The sequence below is a fragment of the Saccoglossus kowalevskii genome, chromosome 18 (genome assembly GCF_978046115.1).
Source record: "Saccoglossus kowalevskii chromosome 18, keSacKowa6.1, whole genome shotgun sequence".
Lineage (NCBI taxonomy): Eukaryota > Metazoa > Hemichordata > Enteropneusta > Harrimaniidae > Saccoglossus > Saccoglossus kowalevskii.
The window spans coordinates 13,818,868-13,840,816 of record NC_140658.1 but is presented as its reverse complement, the minus strand read 5'-3'; the positions used below and the strand labels follow the sequence as shown (position 1 = coordinate 13,840,816).

At 35.9% G+C, this 21,949-nt stretch overlaps 1 protein-coding gene and 1 pseudogene across 4 annotated transcripts in view; one reads left to right on the top strand and one right to left on the bottom strand.

The window, feature by feature from the left end:
• Positions 1-21,949, bottom strand: part of LOC100371552 (stromal membrane-associated protein 2-like) — a 34,814-nt gene that overhangs the window by 5,487 nt on the left and 7,378 nt on the right. Inside the window, exons 6-14 of one of the 4 annotated variants that reach the window (XM_085493134.1) lie at positions 15,116-15,169; positions 13,711-13,806; positions 7,750-7,930; positions 6,721-6,966; positions 5,997-6,259; positions 5,392-5,439; positions 2,733-2,768; positions 1,427-1,453; positions 748-774 (exon numbers count right to left, since the gene is read on the bottom strand). In XM_085493134.1, the coding sequence (XP_085349260.1) occupies positions 748-774; positions 1,427-1,453; positions 2,733-2,768; positions 5,392-5,439; positions 5,997-6,259; positions 6,721-6,966; positions 7,750-7,930; positions 13,711-13,806; positions 15,116-15,169 (978 nt within the window). The remainder of the gene's footprint in view (positions 1-747; positions 775-1,426; positions 1,454-2,732; positions 2,769-5,391; positions 5,440-5,996; positions 6,260-6,720; positions 6,967-7,749; positions 7,931-13,710; positions 13,807-15,115; positions 15,170-21,949) is intronic. The other 3 variants (XM_085493135.1, XM_085493136.1, XM_085493137.1) reach the window with 3 other exon arrangements.
• LOC146731599 (E3 SUMO-protein ligase KIAA1586-like) lies at positions 9,404-12,424 on the top strand (annotated as a pseudogene).

Sequence of the window (21,949 nt, the reverse complement as noted above, 5' to 3'; positions counted from 1 at the left end):
GATTTAAAGATTGGGGAGGGCAATTTCTGCAATTTACAAGAGGCTGTTAGCTGATCAGATATTCAGTCCTCATTTTCAACTCGTTTTGTATCTGGGGTGAAATGCCAGGCAAGTGAATATTGTTCCATGTTGATAGGATAATTTTTAGCACTGGATGATTGAGGCTAATTAATGATGATTTATTCTTCCAAATCAGTTTGCTGCAAAGCATCAAATATTTCAGGTTTGCACTTAACACATAAAATACTTTGCAGTATCCTTGTAATAACCTTATTATTATACATCTTTTCCTTCCAAGGATACATCATGGGAATGCCGAAATCCAAAACGTTTAGAACAGAATCAGCGAACTTCTTTGTGTGGAGTCCGGTCAAACCCTAGTGGCAGCCACGTTTGTTTTTACTATTATAGAATGCTTACGCGCATAATCATTCCATATTTGGAATTCGCATTTCCTAATATGCTAGAATGAAAATACCCTGTAAAATACAGCACGCTGTAACTTATGGCGTTACAGTGACAGCCCAGTTTAAAACTTCCATGGATGCCCGATATGAATGGTAAATAACAACGGTGTTAGCAACTACAGTGCAGAGAGTCGAGTTGAATAATGTTCAGTATGGATGATGACAGAGAGTAGTGTTAAACTAATCTTTATATCTCTAACATTCCATACATGGTCAGAATGAATTGAAATGCGATGCAGGTTTTCATTTCATTGCAGGGATTGATAATCAATGTACGTACCTGCTGAACCTGTTGCATTTGTAATTGCTACAGAAAGAAGAAATGAAAATGCGAGTCAAAAAACTATACAAGGAAGATATAATCAAAATATGTTGTTGCATGTTATGAAAATGCTGTTGTAATCAACAGGGTTTTTATTAAGATTATGATGATGATGAGAAGCAGGGGAAATTATAGTTTTGGTAGTTGAAGTCATTTGTGCAGCACCCATGGCAGAATTATAAAGGCGCGGTCATTCAAAATTAGGAAGCTAAAGTGCAGTTGAGTCAAGTACATATACAAGGTAGAATTTCATACATAAAAAAAAAAATGTTAAATAAACTACTCTCTGATTGGTCCGACTGTTAGGTGTTAGGGTTTGGTAGCCAATCAGGAACAATCTTGTATGTAATTCACATCAATTCCAAAATTGTGTATGAGAAATACAGAACGACTGCTTAAAAACATAACAAAAGGTAGTTTACTTTCAAGAAACTTTCTCAGCCCTAGAATGTCACGAGGTTTTAAAGAAATGTTCACACTACCAGTAATCATTATATGGTATAACGTCATAGTCAGTTAATTAAAAATAAACTTTATTAAGCACTAAACCTGGAGTCAAATTACTAGCTGATCTATAGAATAAAGACATGAATAATTTAGTGCAACATAGGTTAATCTGGTGTATTAAAATACTAACCTGCTGTTGATACTGCTGCATTTGGTACTGCAAATAAATAAGAAAACAGATCACAATTAATAAAGTGAATTGAAATGACCAAACAGCTGTAAACTGAAAAGGACTATAAAACAAAAATTTCAAATGGCGTGAAGGTGGCAGTAAATGTCCATGTGATATGAAATAATGCAAAACAACCAGCAGTGCCAGGCAGTTATTTTAACACAGGTGAAGACCACCTAACCATGCAGAGTCGTCACAAGTTTGATACCAAAAGCTGTTAGTGAGTTGCGACATGTACATGTATATATCATCACGTATACATGTACAAAGACAGGCGAGAGTAAAAATCATTGAACACTCGCAGTCCTACAACTTCAACAATGAATCAATGGCAAAAATTTAAAACCCTGAAATAGACTACCTTACTATCTGTAATTGAAATTGTGAAAAACATCAACACATTCAGGTGGGGTATGTACTTTTCCAAGACTTTCAAGCTGTAGAGATGAGTAGATAGAGTACCCGATCTTCAGGACTAATTAATTTGGTACCATCAGTGGTGGATTCTGGCAAACCCTATAATTTCATATTATTTGGTGGCGATCCTAATAGATAATACTAGCTGCATAACATGAACAGATCAAAACACTTTTTTTTTACAATGGGTTCAAGATCCAATAACCAAGTATACATCAACTACCACCATCAAGTCCAGTGTTCCTCCGAAGTTCCGGCAGCTGAAGGGTCAAGCGTTGCATCAATGGCACACAAAATGGAAATCTGATGATTTCAAAGAACCAATTTTTTTTTATCAAGCAAGCAGTCAAGGAAGCACACATTGCATATATACCAGCACTGAATTAATGACAACACCCCTACGGTTCATATTTATTTTAAATAATTATTACTCAAAAATAGTTCAATTCAGGCAGACCTTTTCACCAGCATCTACCAAAGCAAACCTCATCTTACTGACACAGAACCTTGTATTCATCCACCTTCAGAAAATAAACCCATGTATCAACAATGTCAGAGAGAAGTCCACACAGAACAGACATTTGACAGTCAGCAAGAGAAGACAGAAGAGAATAGACACATTGATAGCCATCCCACAAATGGCCACAGAAATATGATTTGAACCGATAGATTTACAGCCTTCACCTCACACAGGGCAAAACCAAAACATCAGGCCAAGATGAGCCATCACCAGATGACGGTAACATTGCATAAATTAACGTAGATATAGCTGAAAGAAATAAACAGTATCCCGCTACCATGGATCACCAATGGGATGTTCTAAAACATGCGATTTGTATAGGAATACCTGATATCGGTATGGGTTGTATCGGTGATAGTAGTGCTAAGCAAAGTAATGGAAGAAAATTGTAGTATTCATTAGTAAAGATAAGTAACGTTATTTATAGAATATGATTCATATAAGTTACCTAGTAGAATGTTATATAAAGAATGAAAGAACTGGTCACATGTTATCTGAAACATATTCATGGAATAATGAATATTGCCCTCACACAGTTAATTTTAAAAATCTTTTGTTTTTCTTTTTTCAACTTAAGACATCCTTCCGATTTACTCTGACATGTCTCTGAAGTACTTGGGTAGCTAGCAAACTTGCTTACAGCAGTACTGGAAATTTTTCAGACATTCAGTTTGCGAAACACTTGGCTTTTGCTTCGTTCTAGACTTGATGGCGCCATTTGACTGATAGCTGCTTTGTGGGATTCACTATTTTATCAAGATTGTCAACATGCTGATTTGTTAATCTAGTGTACGTGTTCAATAATTATCCTTCATTTCTTGCCTATCCAGTGTTCTCCCCAGAAAAATGTATCAGAGTGGCGGCTAATTTGCATATAATTTACATATCATTAGCATTTGTCTAAAGATAAAGAAAACAATAATGACAGGCTTGCATGGATGAAAATGTGTCTTTATTTTTTAACAAATTTATGTAGAAGATTAAATGAATCTGCTGCTGTGTGATTTCTATGTAATGTTGATTCTTCGGACTTTCATGGAAGCCCAGTGATCTGCAGCTTTTGAGAACGCCGTGATTTTCTTTGCTTCCCACTTCTATTAAATGACATGGCCTTCTTGTGCATCTCCGAGTGTGCGTGTTTATCGATAGCATATTTCGTAATATTTATACATGGCATAGAATTCCATACCAAAGAACTATTTCTGGATGTTTTTAAGTTGAATTTTTCACATATGTGAAACAGCATTCCTAAAAGATAAGAAATAGGAGCGAATCAATACTTGTATTTAAAAAATATCGTCACGATCAACACGAAAATAAACAAATTGCCGCCATTTTGAAAAGTCGCTAAACTTAAAAATTGCCACGATAAACTTTACCCAACTATTTCAAAACACAATACTAGTATTAGTTACTTTGATAAATCGTAGCCAACAATTTTTGAACTTCCAGAAAGAAGGTCGTTTCCAAAAAAATTTTTCGACGATCGGCAAAAAATGAAGCCATACAAAAATTTATTAAACTAGGTCAAAACTCGCTTCCAAGTAAAACGCTACAAATAAATACTTTTTTTACCTTTGCCATCGGATGTTTCTCTCAGCCACGTATATTTTGTTGTCCATTGTGCATCAAATCTAGAGTTTATTTGTTTGCACTTTTCGTTGTAACATCATCTTGGACACGTTTAGTACCACTGCCGACTAAGGTATCGGTAACCGCGTTGCTGGTGGGTTTATCGCTCGCAACCAGGGGCCCAGCAGGGCGTTCTACGTGGAACCACAACGTAATATTTCTGCTGTTTGACATCGTTGCTTCTTCCAGCCAAATATGCTACTGAGAAAATACTCGCTATTACCCCAATTAAATAGGGCGAAAGTGTTTATTGTCGAAGTACGAAGCTGTATTAGTCCATTGTCTTTGCGTAAGCACTGACATGTTTACATTCACACCTGATTTGGCTCACAGTACCGGACGCTGATGACGCTGACTAACAGATTCGCACGTGTATTAACAAGCTAAAACAAAGAGTAACAGGAAATGCCACAGAGTAGCGGGCAATCTCTCAGAGTAGCGGCATAAATAATGGAGTAGCGGCCCCGCTACGCTAAAACGCTTTGGGGAGAACACTGCTATCTATCTACATTGTGTGTGATTCAAGAAAGTTGAAACAAATCAAAATAACCTGTTCCTGTAACAAACGTTAATTTTGTATCTTGTATGATAATAGAACGATCTAAACTGTGCATTTGTCAGTGGAATGGCCTAGTCAAATCTAAATTGGACAAAACCCAAAGTGTTTTGCAAAGTTGCAAGTCAGCTTACTAACTTGCCTGACTGAATAATTCTCAGAACCGCTGTGATTCACTGACAACTAATCAGATAGGTCAGCAGACAAGTGGCTATGCCTATTCTGTGCCCAGTTCAAAATGCTGCCAAGGACCCAATGTACAGTTAGTCTAAACTTGTACAGTGATATTTTGTGGAGATTAAATGAAAGTGACACAAAATGAAGGCAGATGCATCAACACCACACAAATGTATATTTTCGAAATGAAATTAATCAGAATTGTTGACTTGGTCAAAACTAAACGTTTGCTACAGTGTAACTGGCAGCCTGAATACATGTCCTTCTGAGACCTTTCCATATTGCTGGGACATCACATTCTTTTATTTATTCTTTTATTTAATGCATGATTTTTTGTACGATGTTCGAGCATCAAGCATTGCTTTCTGTGGCATAAACAAACAAAAAAAGTTGGATTTCACGAGATTCTGAAAAATGGCCCGCCTTTCTGAGCAATTTAATGGAGTTTTGGTTTTGTAGCTGAATTCATGATAAGTATAGCAATTTGGTGAATATAAACCTTAGTGAATTCAAATGACATGTGACCACAACTCTAACTACAGCATGTGTTGACTTTTATCAAAGGATGACAAACTGAACGGTGAAAAAGACAAGAGATTAGTATGTGTGTTAGTTTCTAACCTGCTGCTGTTGTTGTTGCAGTTGAAGCTGCAGCTGTAGTTGGTATTGCTGTGAGAGGATAAACGTGGATAAGAGTCAACTTACGGCAGATATTAACAGGAATGGAAAGGATGTGAAAAAATAGGCCAGAGGAAAGACTGTGTTTAGGTGTTTCGATTAGTAATTATATAGAAAGTTTTTTTAAATATTTGATATTAATTGAGAGGAGATTGAATGATGGAAGGTGGTAAATAAATGTTGGCATGGAAACCAAATTTATAGCTTTTTCAAAATCCATCAATCCAATTGTGGAAAAAAATGCTCTACTGTAAATGCACTAGTCATTTACTAAGTTTTAATTTCAGTATTTTTGCTTTTAAGTGAAATCCACTATATTACATCCACATGAACAAACAACATTACAGTAGAATTCATTGTTTCAGTGGACAATTTGAAATTTAAAATTCAGCAAATATGCTCAATTTAATATGTCAGGGAAAATTTAAACCTTTACAATATCTCAAAATTTTTGAGAAATGATTTAAACTTGTTAGTACATGTACGTAATGTAGATTTTAAATTTTTAGAAATGAGTTTAACGACTAATAGCAGATTGGTTTAGATACCTGATGCATATACTGCTGTTGTTGTGCGTTGTAGACAGGCTGTTGTGTCATCATGCCATACCCCATCATGTTACTCATAGCAGCCGTGGCTGACTGTGGCTGCGGCTGTTGCTGCGGCAATGGCTGTGGCTGCTGCTGCATTTGTGAATGTGGTTGAGATTGTTGTCCAAACATCATTGCGTTGGTAGTAGTTGAACTACTAGTACTGATTGGTCCGTTGGATATGCTATGTGACGAAGACGACTGTGGTATGTAGAGACCACCTGAAATCAGATGTACGAGAGCAATGCGTGAGCGATCAATTCAAAGAAAGTGTGCTGTTGTAAAATACATGATCAAAATGAGAGACGAGAGAATGACACTTAATGCAATAACGGAAAGAAGCATACGTGATAGTCGGGTGACAAGAATGTGATAAATGTGCGCAACATACAAGTCACATCATGAAATGAACAAATCTGAGAGAGGTCTACCCAAGGTACATACACACCAAGTATCAAAGCATTCAGGCTTGTAGTTTTCAAGAAAGTAAAAAGTTGACGCAGATGACGACATACAGACAATCACCTCATATGATAAGCTTCACTCAACAAAGTAGACAGTGGAGCAAAAAATTAGGTGATGCAAGGAAACAAAAATACTTTTACACTCAACACAATTATGTTGGCTCGGCGAATGTAAAAGGAATCACAAATTGTTCGTTATTGTTTATTTCATTCCTCACCTGGTACATTGTACATTGTTTGTTGACTGCTTGACGACCCATACAGTGCCATGATGGAATCTTTAGAATTCTTGGGATTCTCCAATGACTTCTCTTCTTCTTCTTTCGCTGGTGGAGCCGGGTCAAACAAAGTCGGCACTGGGTCCTGGTTCTCTTTTTGCTGGAACAAATCTTGCTTTGATGAACTAGTTAGAGGTGTTGTTGTTGTCGGCATGGTAAAGAGATCCACATTAGATGCAGGAGTATCTGGTATAGAGAAGGATGGCGATATTTTGAGTTGATTTTGTACTCCGCAACTTTAGAGACTTTGGATATTTAAGCAAATGTTTTCTCTTCATTTCAGAAAGAAAAGAATCAAAAATAATTCTAATTACTTTGCATAAAATTTGCTGTGTTGTTTTGAAGGTTTTATTTGGGGTTACAGGAGGGGTTGATAAAGTTTAATTAATCAAATAATAATAATTTAAATAAACTTTAATTATTCACAACCCTTAAGTAAAAAACTCAAGAATACACAATTATAATCTGTTTCATAACAAATTGCCCTGTTTAAGGTCTTAACTTTCATTCAGGACAAAAATAGTGGAGTAAAAACCAAAATATTTACTCAAATTTTGTCTGTTGGCTCCAAAATTAGGGTTCATTTCCAGAAATATTGAAGAATATAGGATAAAAAAAAAAATCAATAAAGCAATTAAGAAACGAAGAATTGTAGACTAAAGGCATGTTGACCACTGTCTTTCATTTCATTAATTGACAAGCATCAATTTTTGTTTTTCTGTCACCCTCGAATATAGTTATAGGGCATGCTTGAGGAACATTTGAATATTGTGATTACAGGACAATGTATTAATAACTTATCTATTTTTAACCAAAATACATTTACTGTCAAATTATTGAAATATATGTAAATGTTAGATGAAATTGTATCCAATAATAAAACATATTAAAATTATTCCAGGCATGATTAAGTATGCAAATTTATGCACATTAATTATGTCCTCTCTTCTGATTGGTTTATAGCCTTACCTAGACCCAGCAAATCAACTGCTGCTGATTGTTTTTGCTGTACTGGAGGTGATGTTGACAATGGACTCGCTGTTTTCGGTGATGTGGATATTATTTGTTGTGTTGTACTTTTGTTTTGCTGAGCCGGTTGCAGCACAGGAAGGTTTGCGGCCGATGCCTGTGGTCGGGGTACAGAGCTTGCCTGAAGAAAAAGAACAGAGACAAAAAAAATATCAATGACACATTCAGAAGACTTGTATTAAATATGAACCCATTAGACATGGGTGGTTAGCACTATGTTTGAAATTTATTAGTGGCTGTTGACATGCTTGATGCTAAGAAGTTTTAGGCAAGAGGTGAGAAACAGGTCTGGATGGTGGTGGTGGTGGTGGTGGCTAATTGTTCAAAGGAAAGTCTCCTTTTGATTCGGCGATGGTTGTTGCAATTGTCAATTTAGCATACATTAAAAATTCATGTCATAAATTGTCTAAACAAGCAGCCCCTCGGCTGATATAGCTCCGCTGTTAACAATGCACATTTCAATTAAAGAACAGAAGACATCATTAGAAAATGAACAATATGCATAGTATCAATGCAATGGGACTTGCTGTTTTCAACAAGAATTCAAAAATATAATTTTTGACCATAAATGATTGTGGTTTTTAACAAGAAGAAAATATCACTTTTTACCAAAAATTTCAAAAATATTCATCAAAATTAGAGAATTGAAGATATCATCATGAAATGAACAAATTTGAGAGTGGTCCACATGTAGTACCTATATATGTAATATCAAAGCAATTGGACTTGTGGTTTTTAACAGGAAGTCGAAAATATCACTTTTTACCAAAAATAAAAAAAATATCCATCAAAATTAGAGAATTAAAGATATCATTAGAAAATGAATAAATCTGAGAGAGATTCACATGTAGTACCTATATATGTAATATCAAAGCAATTGCACTTGTGGTTTTTAACAAGAAGTCGAAAATATCACTTTTTACCAAAAATGACAAAAATACATGTATTCACCAAAATTAGAGAATTGAAGATACGATCATAAAATGAACAAATCTGAGAGAGGTCTACCCAAGGTACATATACACCAAGTATCAAAGCATTCAGGCTTGTAGTTTTCAAGAAGAAGTCAAAAAAGTAAAACATGGACACGGACGACGACGGACAATCACTCATATGATAAGCTCCGCTCGACAAAGTCGACAGCGGAGCTTAAAAAAGCTAGATTCCCTGTGCTCTCGCTGTCGCTCGTAAATGTCGTAAATTACGAAATTTTGACAAGATTTACGAACAAAATAAATATCTATTAGTAGGATTTACGAACACATTTTGTACAAAATACCCTTTGCAAATCGTCCTGATTTAATTGTCAAAACTTCACTGTGATCATCACGCGTTTTACGGTTTGAGTGATTGTCATTTTAAAGTTAAACAATGTCCCATCACTTCTGAGATTGCATCAATTGTTACACAGTGATCGCGATCGACACGGAAATGTTCTTGAATGCTTTTCCACTCTGAGGTTATTTTGGTGTCATCGCACATGCGTAGTTTAGTCGGGTCGGCATGCGTATCAAGATACCCCGCGGCATTACTCTCTGTATGGGACGGTTTCATGTCGCCCTGATCAAACACGTGATTCGTCTATTTATTGAAAATGGAGACGTCAAAAAAGAGCAGACGACTGCTTGACGATTATTTTTCACGACGAGATGGAGAAATCGCTAGATCGTGTTCAGAACCAGAAACCCCTGGCTGCTCTAACCCTGGCAGCACCAAGAAACGGAAAGTTGATCGTACTGCAGCACGATTTCAGACAGAATGGAAGGTGAGACAATGTTAGCGTATCGGTCGAAAAATATCTGTAATTTGTGTACCATTCTTACCGGGCATTTTAGTATTGAGATCGAGTTACAAGACCAAAATATTATTAGTTATTTTTTTTACTTTAATTCAGAAATTTCGATTAAAATGAATAGTCATTTTGTGTCATTATAAACGTGAACATGCGGGTTTGTAATGCACGATGAGCACGGGAGATTACATCACAATAACAATACAGCTTTTTGATTGGCCTAGATTTTTCTTCTGTGGGCGTCTGAGAAATTTCCCGGGAAAGTTTATTCACATGATTTAACGGCCCAAATGAGTTCAGCGCAGTAATCTAATATTTTTTTTGTCACATAATTTTATGTCCACTATTTGCTGTACTTATAGTTTAATATACTAGTGCCAATGGTATTTTATTCTTACTTTGTTTATTGTGTTTGTAAATGTTTTATGTGGTAATATATACCAAATTTCTTATTTCTTTAGATTACTTTTCCATGGTTAGAGTATAATATGGATACTAAAGTAATGACCTGTCAGTGGTGCATTAAAAGTGGAAAGGTGAATTCATTCACTAGTGGATGTGCTTATCTGACTAAAGATTACTGCACAAAGCATGCCAGAATTGCTGACCACAAGGCAGCTGCTGCTGCACAGGTGTATGCCCCGGCATTCAAAGAGGCATTTGCTAACGCAAGTACCAAAGAAGAAGCTACTATCAGGGCTGCTATGAAAAATATTTATTATTTGGCTAAGAAGAACTGCCCTAATGATCATTTCAGTGATCTTAATTGGTTAACTTTAATGCAGGTGAGAGGTAAGATACATGCAATAACCTTCTTCTGAATCAATACAGTCTTTATTCAGAACATGTGGCCTCTCTATATTTATTTTAAGGTTCATATATGTATACATAATTCATTGTCAGCTCCAAACAGTTACTGTCCTCAAATATTACCATTCACTGGCATGATATAGTTATTTAGCATTATATTTTTATCAATTTTAAATTGTGCTTTTATTTTGTCTTCATAGGGTTGTGATGATCTGAAAGGGTTGAATGTTGATTCCCACACAAACTACCAACATCCAGATTCCATTCATGCCTTCCAAGATGCCATGAAAGTAGTGATTGATGAAGAGCTGTTGTTAGAGCTAGAAGAATCCAAGTATTATGCTATTCTAATTGATGAAATGGCTGATATTGCCATGGACAAAACTGTAATAATATACTTGCGTTATATTGTCAAAGGTGTTGTTAAAATTAGGTTTTTTGAAGTAGTGGGTCTTCAGGAAGGAACTTCAGCTGATGACATTTATAACAGTGTTGTAAAAGTACTGAAGGATAAAGGTTTAGTACTGGAAAATATGTTTGCTTCTTCTACTGATGGGGCTAGTGTGATGACTGGGAAGCACAAGGGGGTGACAACACTTCTGAAAAACCAAGTGAATCCATTTTTGATAGCTACACACTGCATTGCACACCGCCTTGCCTTGGCTGCTTCCCAGGCATCACATTCGGTCTTATATATTGATAAATTTAAAGTTAAACTTAACCAAATTTATAATTATTTTCACTATTCCTCCAAACACAAATTAAAACTTGCTAGAATTTATTCTGTATTAAATATAGAATCCGTTAGGCAGTTCACAAGGCCCTGTGACACACGATGGTTGTCAGTTGGGGGAGCAGTGGATGCAGTCTTGGGGAACCTAGGTCCAATGATATTATGTTTAGCTGATGATGCATACCCAAATAGTGGGTCTGGTGATAGCACTGCAGTTGGGTTGTTAAAATTTGTTACCACTTATCAATTTCTAGCAACTCTTATTTCATGTCAGATGTTTTAAAACAGTTAAACTTGTTAAGCAAGACTTTTCAAAAATCAGACAGTGATTGTTCAATATTGTATACATACATTACAGCAAAAACTGACACATTCCAAAATATGAAAGAAAATGCTGGTCCCAGATTGTTCAATTTCTTAAGTTTGGTGCCAGATGAACCCCCAGAATCTGGAAAGTTTTACATAAGAGTTCTTGATAAAGGAATCTCATTTTCAGTTCTTCTTGATGAAGGGGAGGAGGGAGTTGCTATTTTAGACAGTAAGAACTACAGGAAATTTTTTGAGAGTAGTCGAAAACACTATCTAGATAACTTAATTTCAAATCTCAAAGATAGGTTTGATAATCTTGGTCTTCTTGGTGCATTCAAAATATTTGTACCAAATAACCTACCACCTCCTTCTAGTGATGAATACAGAACATATGGAAATCAGGAAATAGAGATTTTATGTGAACATTATGGTGCTGAAAAGGCTACAGACAATGAAGTTTTTAGTCCAGTCATTGAAGCCAGTGATTTAAAGGATGAATGGTTAGATGTGAAGGGAATATCACCAAGTAATTTTAGAGGCATGCCATACAAACAGCATGGCAGCAAATATTGTGTACTAATATTTTAAGTAGCTATCCAAATACAATTATATTAGCCAAAATAGCTCTTATTGTGCTAGTTAGTACAGCTGACTGTGAACGTGGGTTTTCACGTTATAATCTCATAAAAAATAAACTCAGAGCATCCTTAAAGGTGTCATCAGTTAGTTGTCTTATGACATTATCCTTAGAAACTCCAAGTTTAAGGGAGATGGATAGATTTAATTTCCATCGTGCTTTTGAAATATGGTGTGCAATGAAAAACAGACGAATATTTTCATCCGCTAACAATATTGTTGATATAACTGATAATAACAAACTGCTCTCAAAGTTATTAACCAGTTTACAAAATATGTCAAAAATGGCTTGTGTTCTAGGCAGTGAACTTGGTGAAGTTTTGAATGATGACTAATTTTCACACTCAGATAATCATGAATATGTTCATTTAATATTTCAAATATTCAAATAAAGGTTCTGGTGTCTACATTGTATATTTTGTTGTGATGTTTTGTAGTACCATCATAAATGGTACATTTTGTGAAGCAGACTGCCTAATTTGATGTCACAAAATTATATCAGGTTGCACCAGCAAGCACCATTTTCAGCATGCTGTTCTTGGTTCCAGACAAAGTTTACTAAAACTTTTTTGTCTTGATTAGTAAATTTACTATTACCTAGCAAATTCCAGAGAGAGCCCAGATTCCCGATCTTCTAATAGTGAAATACGCAAGTTTTTTTGGATCTAGATGTTGATTGCATTCTGATTAAAAATGTTACGACTACTTTGTTTTATTATAGTCAGGGGGAAAAAAGGCATTTAACTTAATGAATAAAAGCGAAAATCAATTTTTGGGTTTCATAAGTGTCACATAATTATTGCTATGAACATATGTCAACTTTTTAGCATGCATCTGTTGCAATGTCACAAAGTGCATTGTATGCCCATGGTCACTTGTAAATGAAGCAATTTGGGCATCACTGGTTAAATATCAAGTATTTCAGGCGAGTGTCCAAGGATCAAAGGGATCGTTTTAATATTTATTTCTTGTATTCCGATTCTTTGCAAGAATTATGTATGGATATTGTGTAATTTGTTTTTGCATCTACTCTATCATCCACTCTGGTTCACGACACTTCCTGTGAAAATCATTATCAATCATGATATTTAATTAGATGCTCACATGGAACTTTAATAATTCTGTGCAAAATTACCTTCTGCGAAAATAAGACCTGCACGATAATAAAATATTTGACAGTATAAGACACAAAACAAGCAAGATATTTTATAGTAGTAAGAGTGGTTTATAGCTTTTATATCTTAATAAATTATTAATAACTAACATTATTGAATTATTCATATCTCAATGAAAGTACTGTAAAATCTGTATTAAAAGCCGCGGCTTCTAATAAAATGGTACCATAAACAATGCAACAGAGGGGACGCGGCTTCTATTAGAGCATCTACACATATGAGAAATGGTGATTTTTTAGGTCTCAATTGTTCAAAAAGAATGGGTGCGACTTCTATTAGGGATGCGGCTTCTAATACAGATTTTACGGTAATGCAATACTAGTAACTGCAGAAAACTGGGATATTCTACGATTATGGATGAAAACCTTAACTCCAATATAAGCCACATATAAGCCACATATTGATTTTAGGGATTTCAAAAAGTAAGAAGAAAGAATGTGGCTAACCTCTGCTGGCTTTGGTAATGTTATTGACGATGACCTCGCTCTTCTTTCCCGTTTCTTCCTGTCTTTCTCAGATTCATCAAGTTTATCATCATGTTTCTAAAGAACGAAAAAAAAAGAAAAAAGATGTTCAAATAATGTCAAAAGATTAAAGAAGAGATAAAATACATGAAATAGTAATACACCAGTTTAATATTAAACAAGCATTGCAGAACAAAATGTCCAAGAAAGTTATTAATAAAAAATATTGAATATTGAACACTGGATCGCACACCAGATTATCAATGTTTATATTAAACAGGACACCATTAAATGTGCATTATTAAACATTACATTCTATACAGTACAGTCTAAACATAACATTTAGATGCTAGCTGGTTAGCTAGCTCAGTTTTCCTTCAAATCTGATATGTATCTATAGTTAATTGATCAGAGTAATTTCCCATATTATGCCTTCTTTTATTAACACTGAGCAAATATTTAGGAAGAATAAGTTAAAATTATTGATAAGAATAATACTATAACCAGCTAGTATTAAGTTAAGTTACGTTTGGACTGTACCTACTGTATACCCATACATTTGTACAAATGTTCTATTTTCATCTTGTTTACTCATGATTCGTAGATCAACTCATAAATACTTACTTTACTAGCAAATTATTCAAGACTTTTTAAATAATGCGATGGAGTAAAAACTTTGCAATATGTTATTTTGGCCAATTTGATCTATGAATTTTTCATGGCATTTAGCAAAATTAAGTAGCAGCTTAATCACAAGTAGCCAAAATAACATGCTTGTTATCCAAAATATAGAAAAGTACTGTACGTAAAGCATCAACATTTTAGTGGGAAAAGTTGCAGTGCTCAAAATTTTAATTTCAACCGGGATTCAGCCAAGTTAAAACTGAATACAGGATAAGTGAACTGCCTCAGCATCTCTGAGTTCAAAAACATTTTTTTACAGATTGCTCGGTTTTCCTATTGATGAAAAAACACAAATATCTCAGAAACAATGGTGGATGAAAAGTTAACATAAAGATGAAATCTTGGATTCATTTTTCTCATGTAAACAGTAATAGACTTCAGACGCAAGTGACTGTAGAAACCTCAATGAGATGCAACTTGTTTTTGTCCCCCAAAACACCATGATCATACAAGGACTGTAGAGAATGGAGTACTATTTGAGGGGCATTAACAAGTTATGTGTTTCTCTCTTACTGAATAAAATCTTGCCGGTCATTTGCGTGTAAAGCCTATCACCAGAAAGGTGACATGCAATATTGTAGGGCTAATGGTACCACAATAGTAAATTATTATATACACCGGAGAGTGGGTTACGGGTGCAAACAGGATTCAATATTATTGTGCTATAAGTGGAACGTAGTTGGGAAATGATCGACACACTCACCACAGAAACTAAAGTGCTAGTATTTTTAGCGGGACTAGCAGCGCTGGCTTCCGTCTAAAGCACACATGGTGCACAGGTAGGGGGAAAAGTGAAAACATAACACTGGTGAGTTGAATTGTATTAGTAGTATTAGACCATTCGCTGGTCAGACCATTCGCTGGTAAGAGCTATATTACAGATTAACTGCCTGAGAAATTACGATTAATCATAATATTTGCAAATTGTATTCTCACATGGCCAGTTACTGGCCTAATGTCTATTCCATATGGAATCATGAATATGTAAAGAGTTAATTATTACAGAAATTCAATCTATAACCTTATCTGAATATAGGTTGTATAACACAAGAAATCATTGTAAATTTCACACTAAAATTGAGTAAACTTAATATTAGAAAGATCACTAATCACTGATTTCACTGCATAGTTGTTTTATAAGGCACACTGAACACAGGATGAAGGACTTCTTCATCACATTTTGTTTGCCAAGACATTGCATTGCATTGCAAGAAAATGTCAGAAAAACTTTTATCTTAGATGTATCTGCCATTTTTGTGCTAGTTTATAATTAGTTCTGATATAATCACTAATTTTCGCGTCCAGTGTTTCCTTAGCAAATATGATACTGGAAATGTTGTCATTTCCTCTTAATAACCACCTTGAATCAGGTGGATTTGAATACAAAATGCCAGAAATAAAAAAAAAGTTTGTCCTTGAATAAAATTTTAGTAAAATACGACTGAAAGACACTGCTGCAAAGATTGACTCAAAATAGCAAGGATTAGATGATTGATTCAATAAAATGCGAGTGTGAATGTAGTTGAGTTAAGCTGCGAGTTGAGAGGAACCTCCTTTTAGGTTCATATTCAAATAAAAAATTGCACTGTTCAACCATATAGGAATATAATCATGTTAGTGAATTTTTCAAAGCTCAGCAAAGCAAGGCAAACTCAAAGTAATTTATCTTTATCAAGCTTGGAATGCAAATAGTCATGGCCCTAGCATGATAAAAGTGAATTGACATTGTCGATTCTTTTAAAGATCAAATTCAAGTTGTTGACAGTATATAAATACCGCACACACATACACACACCTTCACGTCGTACCATCGTTGTAACGACACACATTAGATTAACTTTTAATCGATATGAACACGATTATTAAAAACGTGTTCCTATATAAGGTTGTGTTTTAATTGGAGTTTAATTAAACTCAATTACAATGCAATTCAACGTAGAATTGCATTGTAATTAAGTTTAATTAAATAAAAGTCATTGAAAATGACACAGTCCCGGTCAAAATTTTTGAAAGTTCTCTTTGTGCTCATCATATTAAAGCGAAAGGGTTGTTGCAAGCATGTCCTTGAAACTTGAGTTCCAAGTGGCGTATACAACAGATTGTTTATTTACATCAAAACACGTGTTCCATGTAGTAGTAATATGGCCAAAAATAAAAACAGCCGTTATTCGGCCATCTTTGATCTGATTACGAAACACACTGATATGTATGTGCCAAACACGAATGAAAATGGTACATAAATTGTGGAAATATAGTAGTAAGGCCAAAAAGTCAGATGGCTGTCAATCAGCCATCCTTGACCAGATTTTGAAACAAATTATTATGGACATGCATCGTACATTCTCGCGGAAGCTTTGGCTTTTGTGGCATCATTGTCGCATACGCATGGCTTCATTGTCGCCTCAGCATCGCATCATTGTAGCATCAGCTTCGCGTCATTGAAAATTGAAGCTGTGTTAGCCTCTCTTATTTTGTGGCATCATCGTGGCCTCAGCTTTGCAGTCTCATGGCATCAACATGGCATCAGCTTCAAAGTATTGTGACATGAGTATGACCTCATTATTTTCACATGGAAAGGCAGTAGAGAAAAAACACATGTACAGAAGTTCGATATGTAATAGATTTGAAATTCAAAGCGGTAAGGGGAATAAAATAATATGACCAAGAGTAAAATGACATTTTAAACAGATATCTTGTTTAATTATTTAATGTTGCGAGTATTGGGTACCAAAAACTATGTGAAGTACATTGCAATCTGCACGGTGACGAGTGTCGTATTGACGGCAGGGAAAAACGTGATAAATTTAAATCACACGATGCAATCGTCGTTCGGAAACAACACAATTTGCTATACGAAATGAAACTGTTCTTGGAAAATTACCTTATTTTCGTTCATTTTATTTGCTGGTAAGAGAACAGATTCAGATTCCTCATTTTGGTGGTATTTTTCTGTGTTTCGTTTAGTTTTAGCCGAGTCCGATCCCATGCCCGGACTACTAATACATGCAAAACACGCGAACGCCGCCTGGCGTTGTCACCAGCCAGCTTGATACAAAGTTCCAAAACAAGTGCGTACATTTCCAACTATGATTGGATGGTTGTGGTAGCGTCGGTCTGGTAAAATTTTACATCCAATTTTCAAAATTAAGTCACGATCAGTGACCTGAGCCTGATCTATACGTACTTTAAAAGTACTCTCACAAAAAAATATTTGCGAATAAAAACGAGCCACAGGCCTGGTAAAAAATCGAATAGCACTTGACATGCAGAAATAATTTATTGGGTGACCAGTCGATGAACAATTTGAAACTCATTATACACACGGAAGTCCTTCGATACTGAATATCATCGACCCCAATCTGGTTTACCTTATTTCCCAACTTGCAAAACTGATTTGTATCTCAGCCCAGTTTTTTTTTTTTTTTTTGAACTGAGGTCAAATCCCAGCCGTTTGTCAAAATATACCGATGTTTTTCAGTGAATGATTGTGAAGCCTGTCACAGCACAGTGAATCGACGCCGGAGATTGGACAGTACGACGACCCTTCAATTAGCGTCAAATATGCTTTGTTACAACATCATTGATTTGCTGAAAGTCACCTGATCGGAGCACGACCTGGGTCACAGAACCATATTTGTCCGTATTATCAACGGGACTTTGCGAGAGAACCACACCCACAGTTTCAACCATTTTTAGCGCGGAAGTTGCCAACAAATGTCGTGAATTTTATGGATTTGAATAAAATAAAGCTAGCGAATTTTTTAAATTTTATTTCAAGGGGAGAAATGGATAATTGAAGTTCCATCGATTTCAAGGCGACTGTTTCACCGCGACAACTCTACGCTGTGTTGTAGTTTCACGAGATAAAAAAATATATATAATAAATAGTACATGTTTAATTATTTGGTTTTACAGCCCGCAAATTACGGAACATGATCCCCATGACTTACGATAAATAAATGCTGATTGTGTTGAATAATGGACGTCGGGACCGTTTAGAGAAACCAACGGGGATCGATATTCCAAACAAATTATTGGGGCATGGTCGGTAGACATTTCAAACAAATTAAATTATTAACGAAAGACGAGATTTTTTCCAGATATTTACGAACATACTGTCACAACAAGTATATGCAAAATTGACAAATACACAAAGGGATATTAGGTTTTGTTTTAGCCTTAGAAATATTTTCTTTCACTCAGTCCATGTGTGAGACTTCTATTTAGCTTCATGGTCCTTCGGCTTGTGTTCTCCTTGGGGGAAATAACAATAATTATACAAATCGTAAACTCAACACAGTCAGGAAAAGAAACCCGGACAACCATGTCGTACTTCTGTTGAAATACATTTTGTAGCAGTGCGTCACGTCAGAATATTGTTTAAAATAAAATAGTCAATCCCAGTCAAATCTAGGTCAAGGGGTCAGATTGCGTGCATATAATTATAGATGGTTAAAACAAAAAGTATTTGAACTTTTGACGGTTGTTTAACATCTATGCACGGTTACTAAACTAGTAACTGTGATCTATGAAAACCAGAAAATTGTTAGTAGTCCGATTTTTTGCACAGTCGAAAATAAAGCGGAAATTCAACAAGCGGTAGCAAAAGCGAGCGATTGAAAAGCGGAAGCGGGCGAGAGGTTGGGCGAAATGAGTTCCGTACTTCTTTGTTTGATGAAGCGATGCTGATACCACATTGTCGCCATAATGAGGCCACATTGAAGCGAAGCGATAATCGCCTAACTTTTTAATGTCGCGACATTGAAGTGATGCTGAAGCCATAACAATGCCATAATGATGCGATGCTGAAGCGAAGGTGAAGTGAAGCCAAAGCTTCCGCGAGAACTGTACTGTATGTGTGCCAAATTTGAATGAAAACTGACAGAGCACATCCAAGATACCGCATAAAAAAACAAAAACAAGATGCCTGCCAGTCGACCATCTTTGATCCAATTGCGAAATAAATCGTCATGGACATGTATCCTAACATGTATAATCTATGTACCAAGTTTGAATGACAACTGACAAAGCATGTCCAAAATACAACATTTTCAAAAAACAAGATGGCTGCCAGTCGGCCATTTTGAATCGAATCGCTAAACCACTGCATGTGCATATGTCCCACATAAGGTACTAAGCCCGTGCGAAGAATGAACGGAATCGGTCCACAGGATTCTGAAATATGACTCTGGACAGACTGACGCACGGATGGACAGACTCAGGATCTCACGGACGGTCAGGGACATGTATCCTAACATGTATGATCTATGTACTAAATTTGAATGAAAACTCACAAAGCATGTTCAAAATACAACATTTTCAAAAAACAAGATGGCTGCCAGTCAGCCATCTTTGATCCAATTGTGAAATAAATCGTCATGGACATGTATCCTAACATGTATAATCTATGTACCAAGTTTGAATGAAAACTGACAAAACATGTCCAAAATACAACATTTTCAAAAAGCAAGATGGCTGCCAGTCGGCCATCTTTGATCCAATTGTGAAATGAATTGTCATTGACATGTATCCTAGCATGTATGATCTATGTACCAAGTTTGAATGAAAACTGACAAAACGTGTCCAAAATACAACATTTTCAAAAAGCAAGATGGCTGCCAGTCGCCCATTTTGAATTGAATCGCTAAACCACTGCATGTGCATATGTCCCACATAAAGTACTAGGCACATGCAAAGAATGAACAGAATCCGTCCAACAGATTCTGAGATATGATTCCGGACGGACGCACGGACACATGGACGCACGGACGGACGAAGACCGAATTCTAAGTCCCCGTTTTTGGACTTCGTCCGAACGGGGACTAAAAAGCTGAATATGGCGATACTGAACATAGAAATGTTTGCGAAGCTTAGGTTTAAATACCGCATTTATCCGGGTATAAGCCCAGGGTCTTGAACATAGAAAATTGCCAAAAAGAAGGGATGGGCGTTTGCCAGGAGATCCCCGGCGAAAAAAAACGAAAATTCGCAAAAATTTACAATAGGCAGATCGAACTGCGGCAGGGAATAGAACGGCAAATAATAACATGCAACGGAAATAAATGAACAATATGCAACACTAGAAGTAAAACAAAAATAATGTATTGCTTATAATGTGACAAATAGACCAGAAATAATAAAAATCGACACTGAGAAATCATTTGAATTAGGATTTTCCCGCCAACAAACACGCCCAATACGCGTGAACTCAAAATGAATTTAAATGTCAGGGGTTAAACTGCGTAAAATGATTTCCGGTCTCGACAAATTACGAATCAACAGTCATGCAAAATCAATAATAATTTACAAATTTACACAGTAAAATTCATAAAAATTCATAGCTGTTTGAAAAAAACTTCTCAGATCTTTATTTGTACGTTCTTTGTCATCCTTGTCAAACTCAAAACCCTCAAATGTCCAAGTCGGCGTCACTGTAGCCGTCGAACAAAATCCCTACAACTTATTCCTGAAGTTCGTCAATATCGTCCCACGCAATTTGGACTTAGCACTTTTAATCCACGGATTTTGCAGTCTGTCAGCTTGGCACTTTTCATTCATGTCTAATCATAATAAAGAGACAAGAAAAATGGGGTCGCTCTGCTGCGATGGCACACGATGCTTTTGTTTATAGTCTAGCAATCATCTTTGACCTTTATGCATCTGCTTTACTGATTGGCTAAGAATGACATCACTACTAGTATTTCATCATAAAGGTCAAATCGTGACATTGCTTTCTTAACAGACTGGACGTGGACTTGAAATAGGAAGTTTTTTTTTTTTATCCAACGACAGAAGAATAGTTTTCATGACAGAAATGCAATAGCGGTGATAAAAGATGGTAAAAAAGTTGGCAGTCTTCGGCACCACATTGCAAAAGTGCTGGCCCCAGTTATGGATTCGCAAGCTGCTACAAAATATTTATAAAGCCAAAATAACATGATTTCAACACTTCTCCCAGGTACGGGTTGCTACAATATTGCAACATTGTTTTCATTGTGGACGACGCTAAAGCCGAACGAGTGCGACACTTGCTTAGCGTCTCTCCTTATACGATTTGCTTGAATCGTTTCTAAGGATGCACAAACCAAACGGCCGGCCCTTTTTCAGGCAACCACATATTTCAAAAAGAGAACTACCGTTTCTGCTTTAATATTTATTTTTATAGACTTGCCGACTGTTATGATTCTGAAAAAAATCAGCGGTGAACGCGCTGCCCTGAAGGCAGAAAGCTGTCACAGCTATTTTGCGTTCACTCCTTGTTTTACGCAATTAACAATTTTTATAATTATCACGACAGACTTCAAGAAAGTCAACTATTAATACAACCACAGTCAACGAATAGAAAATAGTTTTTTTGTTTTGTGTAGAAAAAGACCCCCTGGGCGTGTGCCCGGATATGACCTCAACTTCTTTATTGTGTCAAAAGTGGGGGGTGGGCGTTTGTCCAGGCATGGGCTCTTACCCGGATAAGTACGGTAGTAAAAAGGGAAGGTATGGTACTTTTATATAAATATTAATATATATTGAAACATACCTT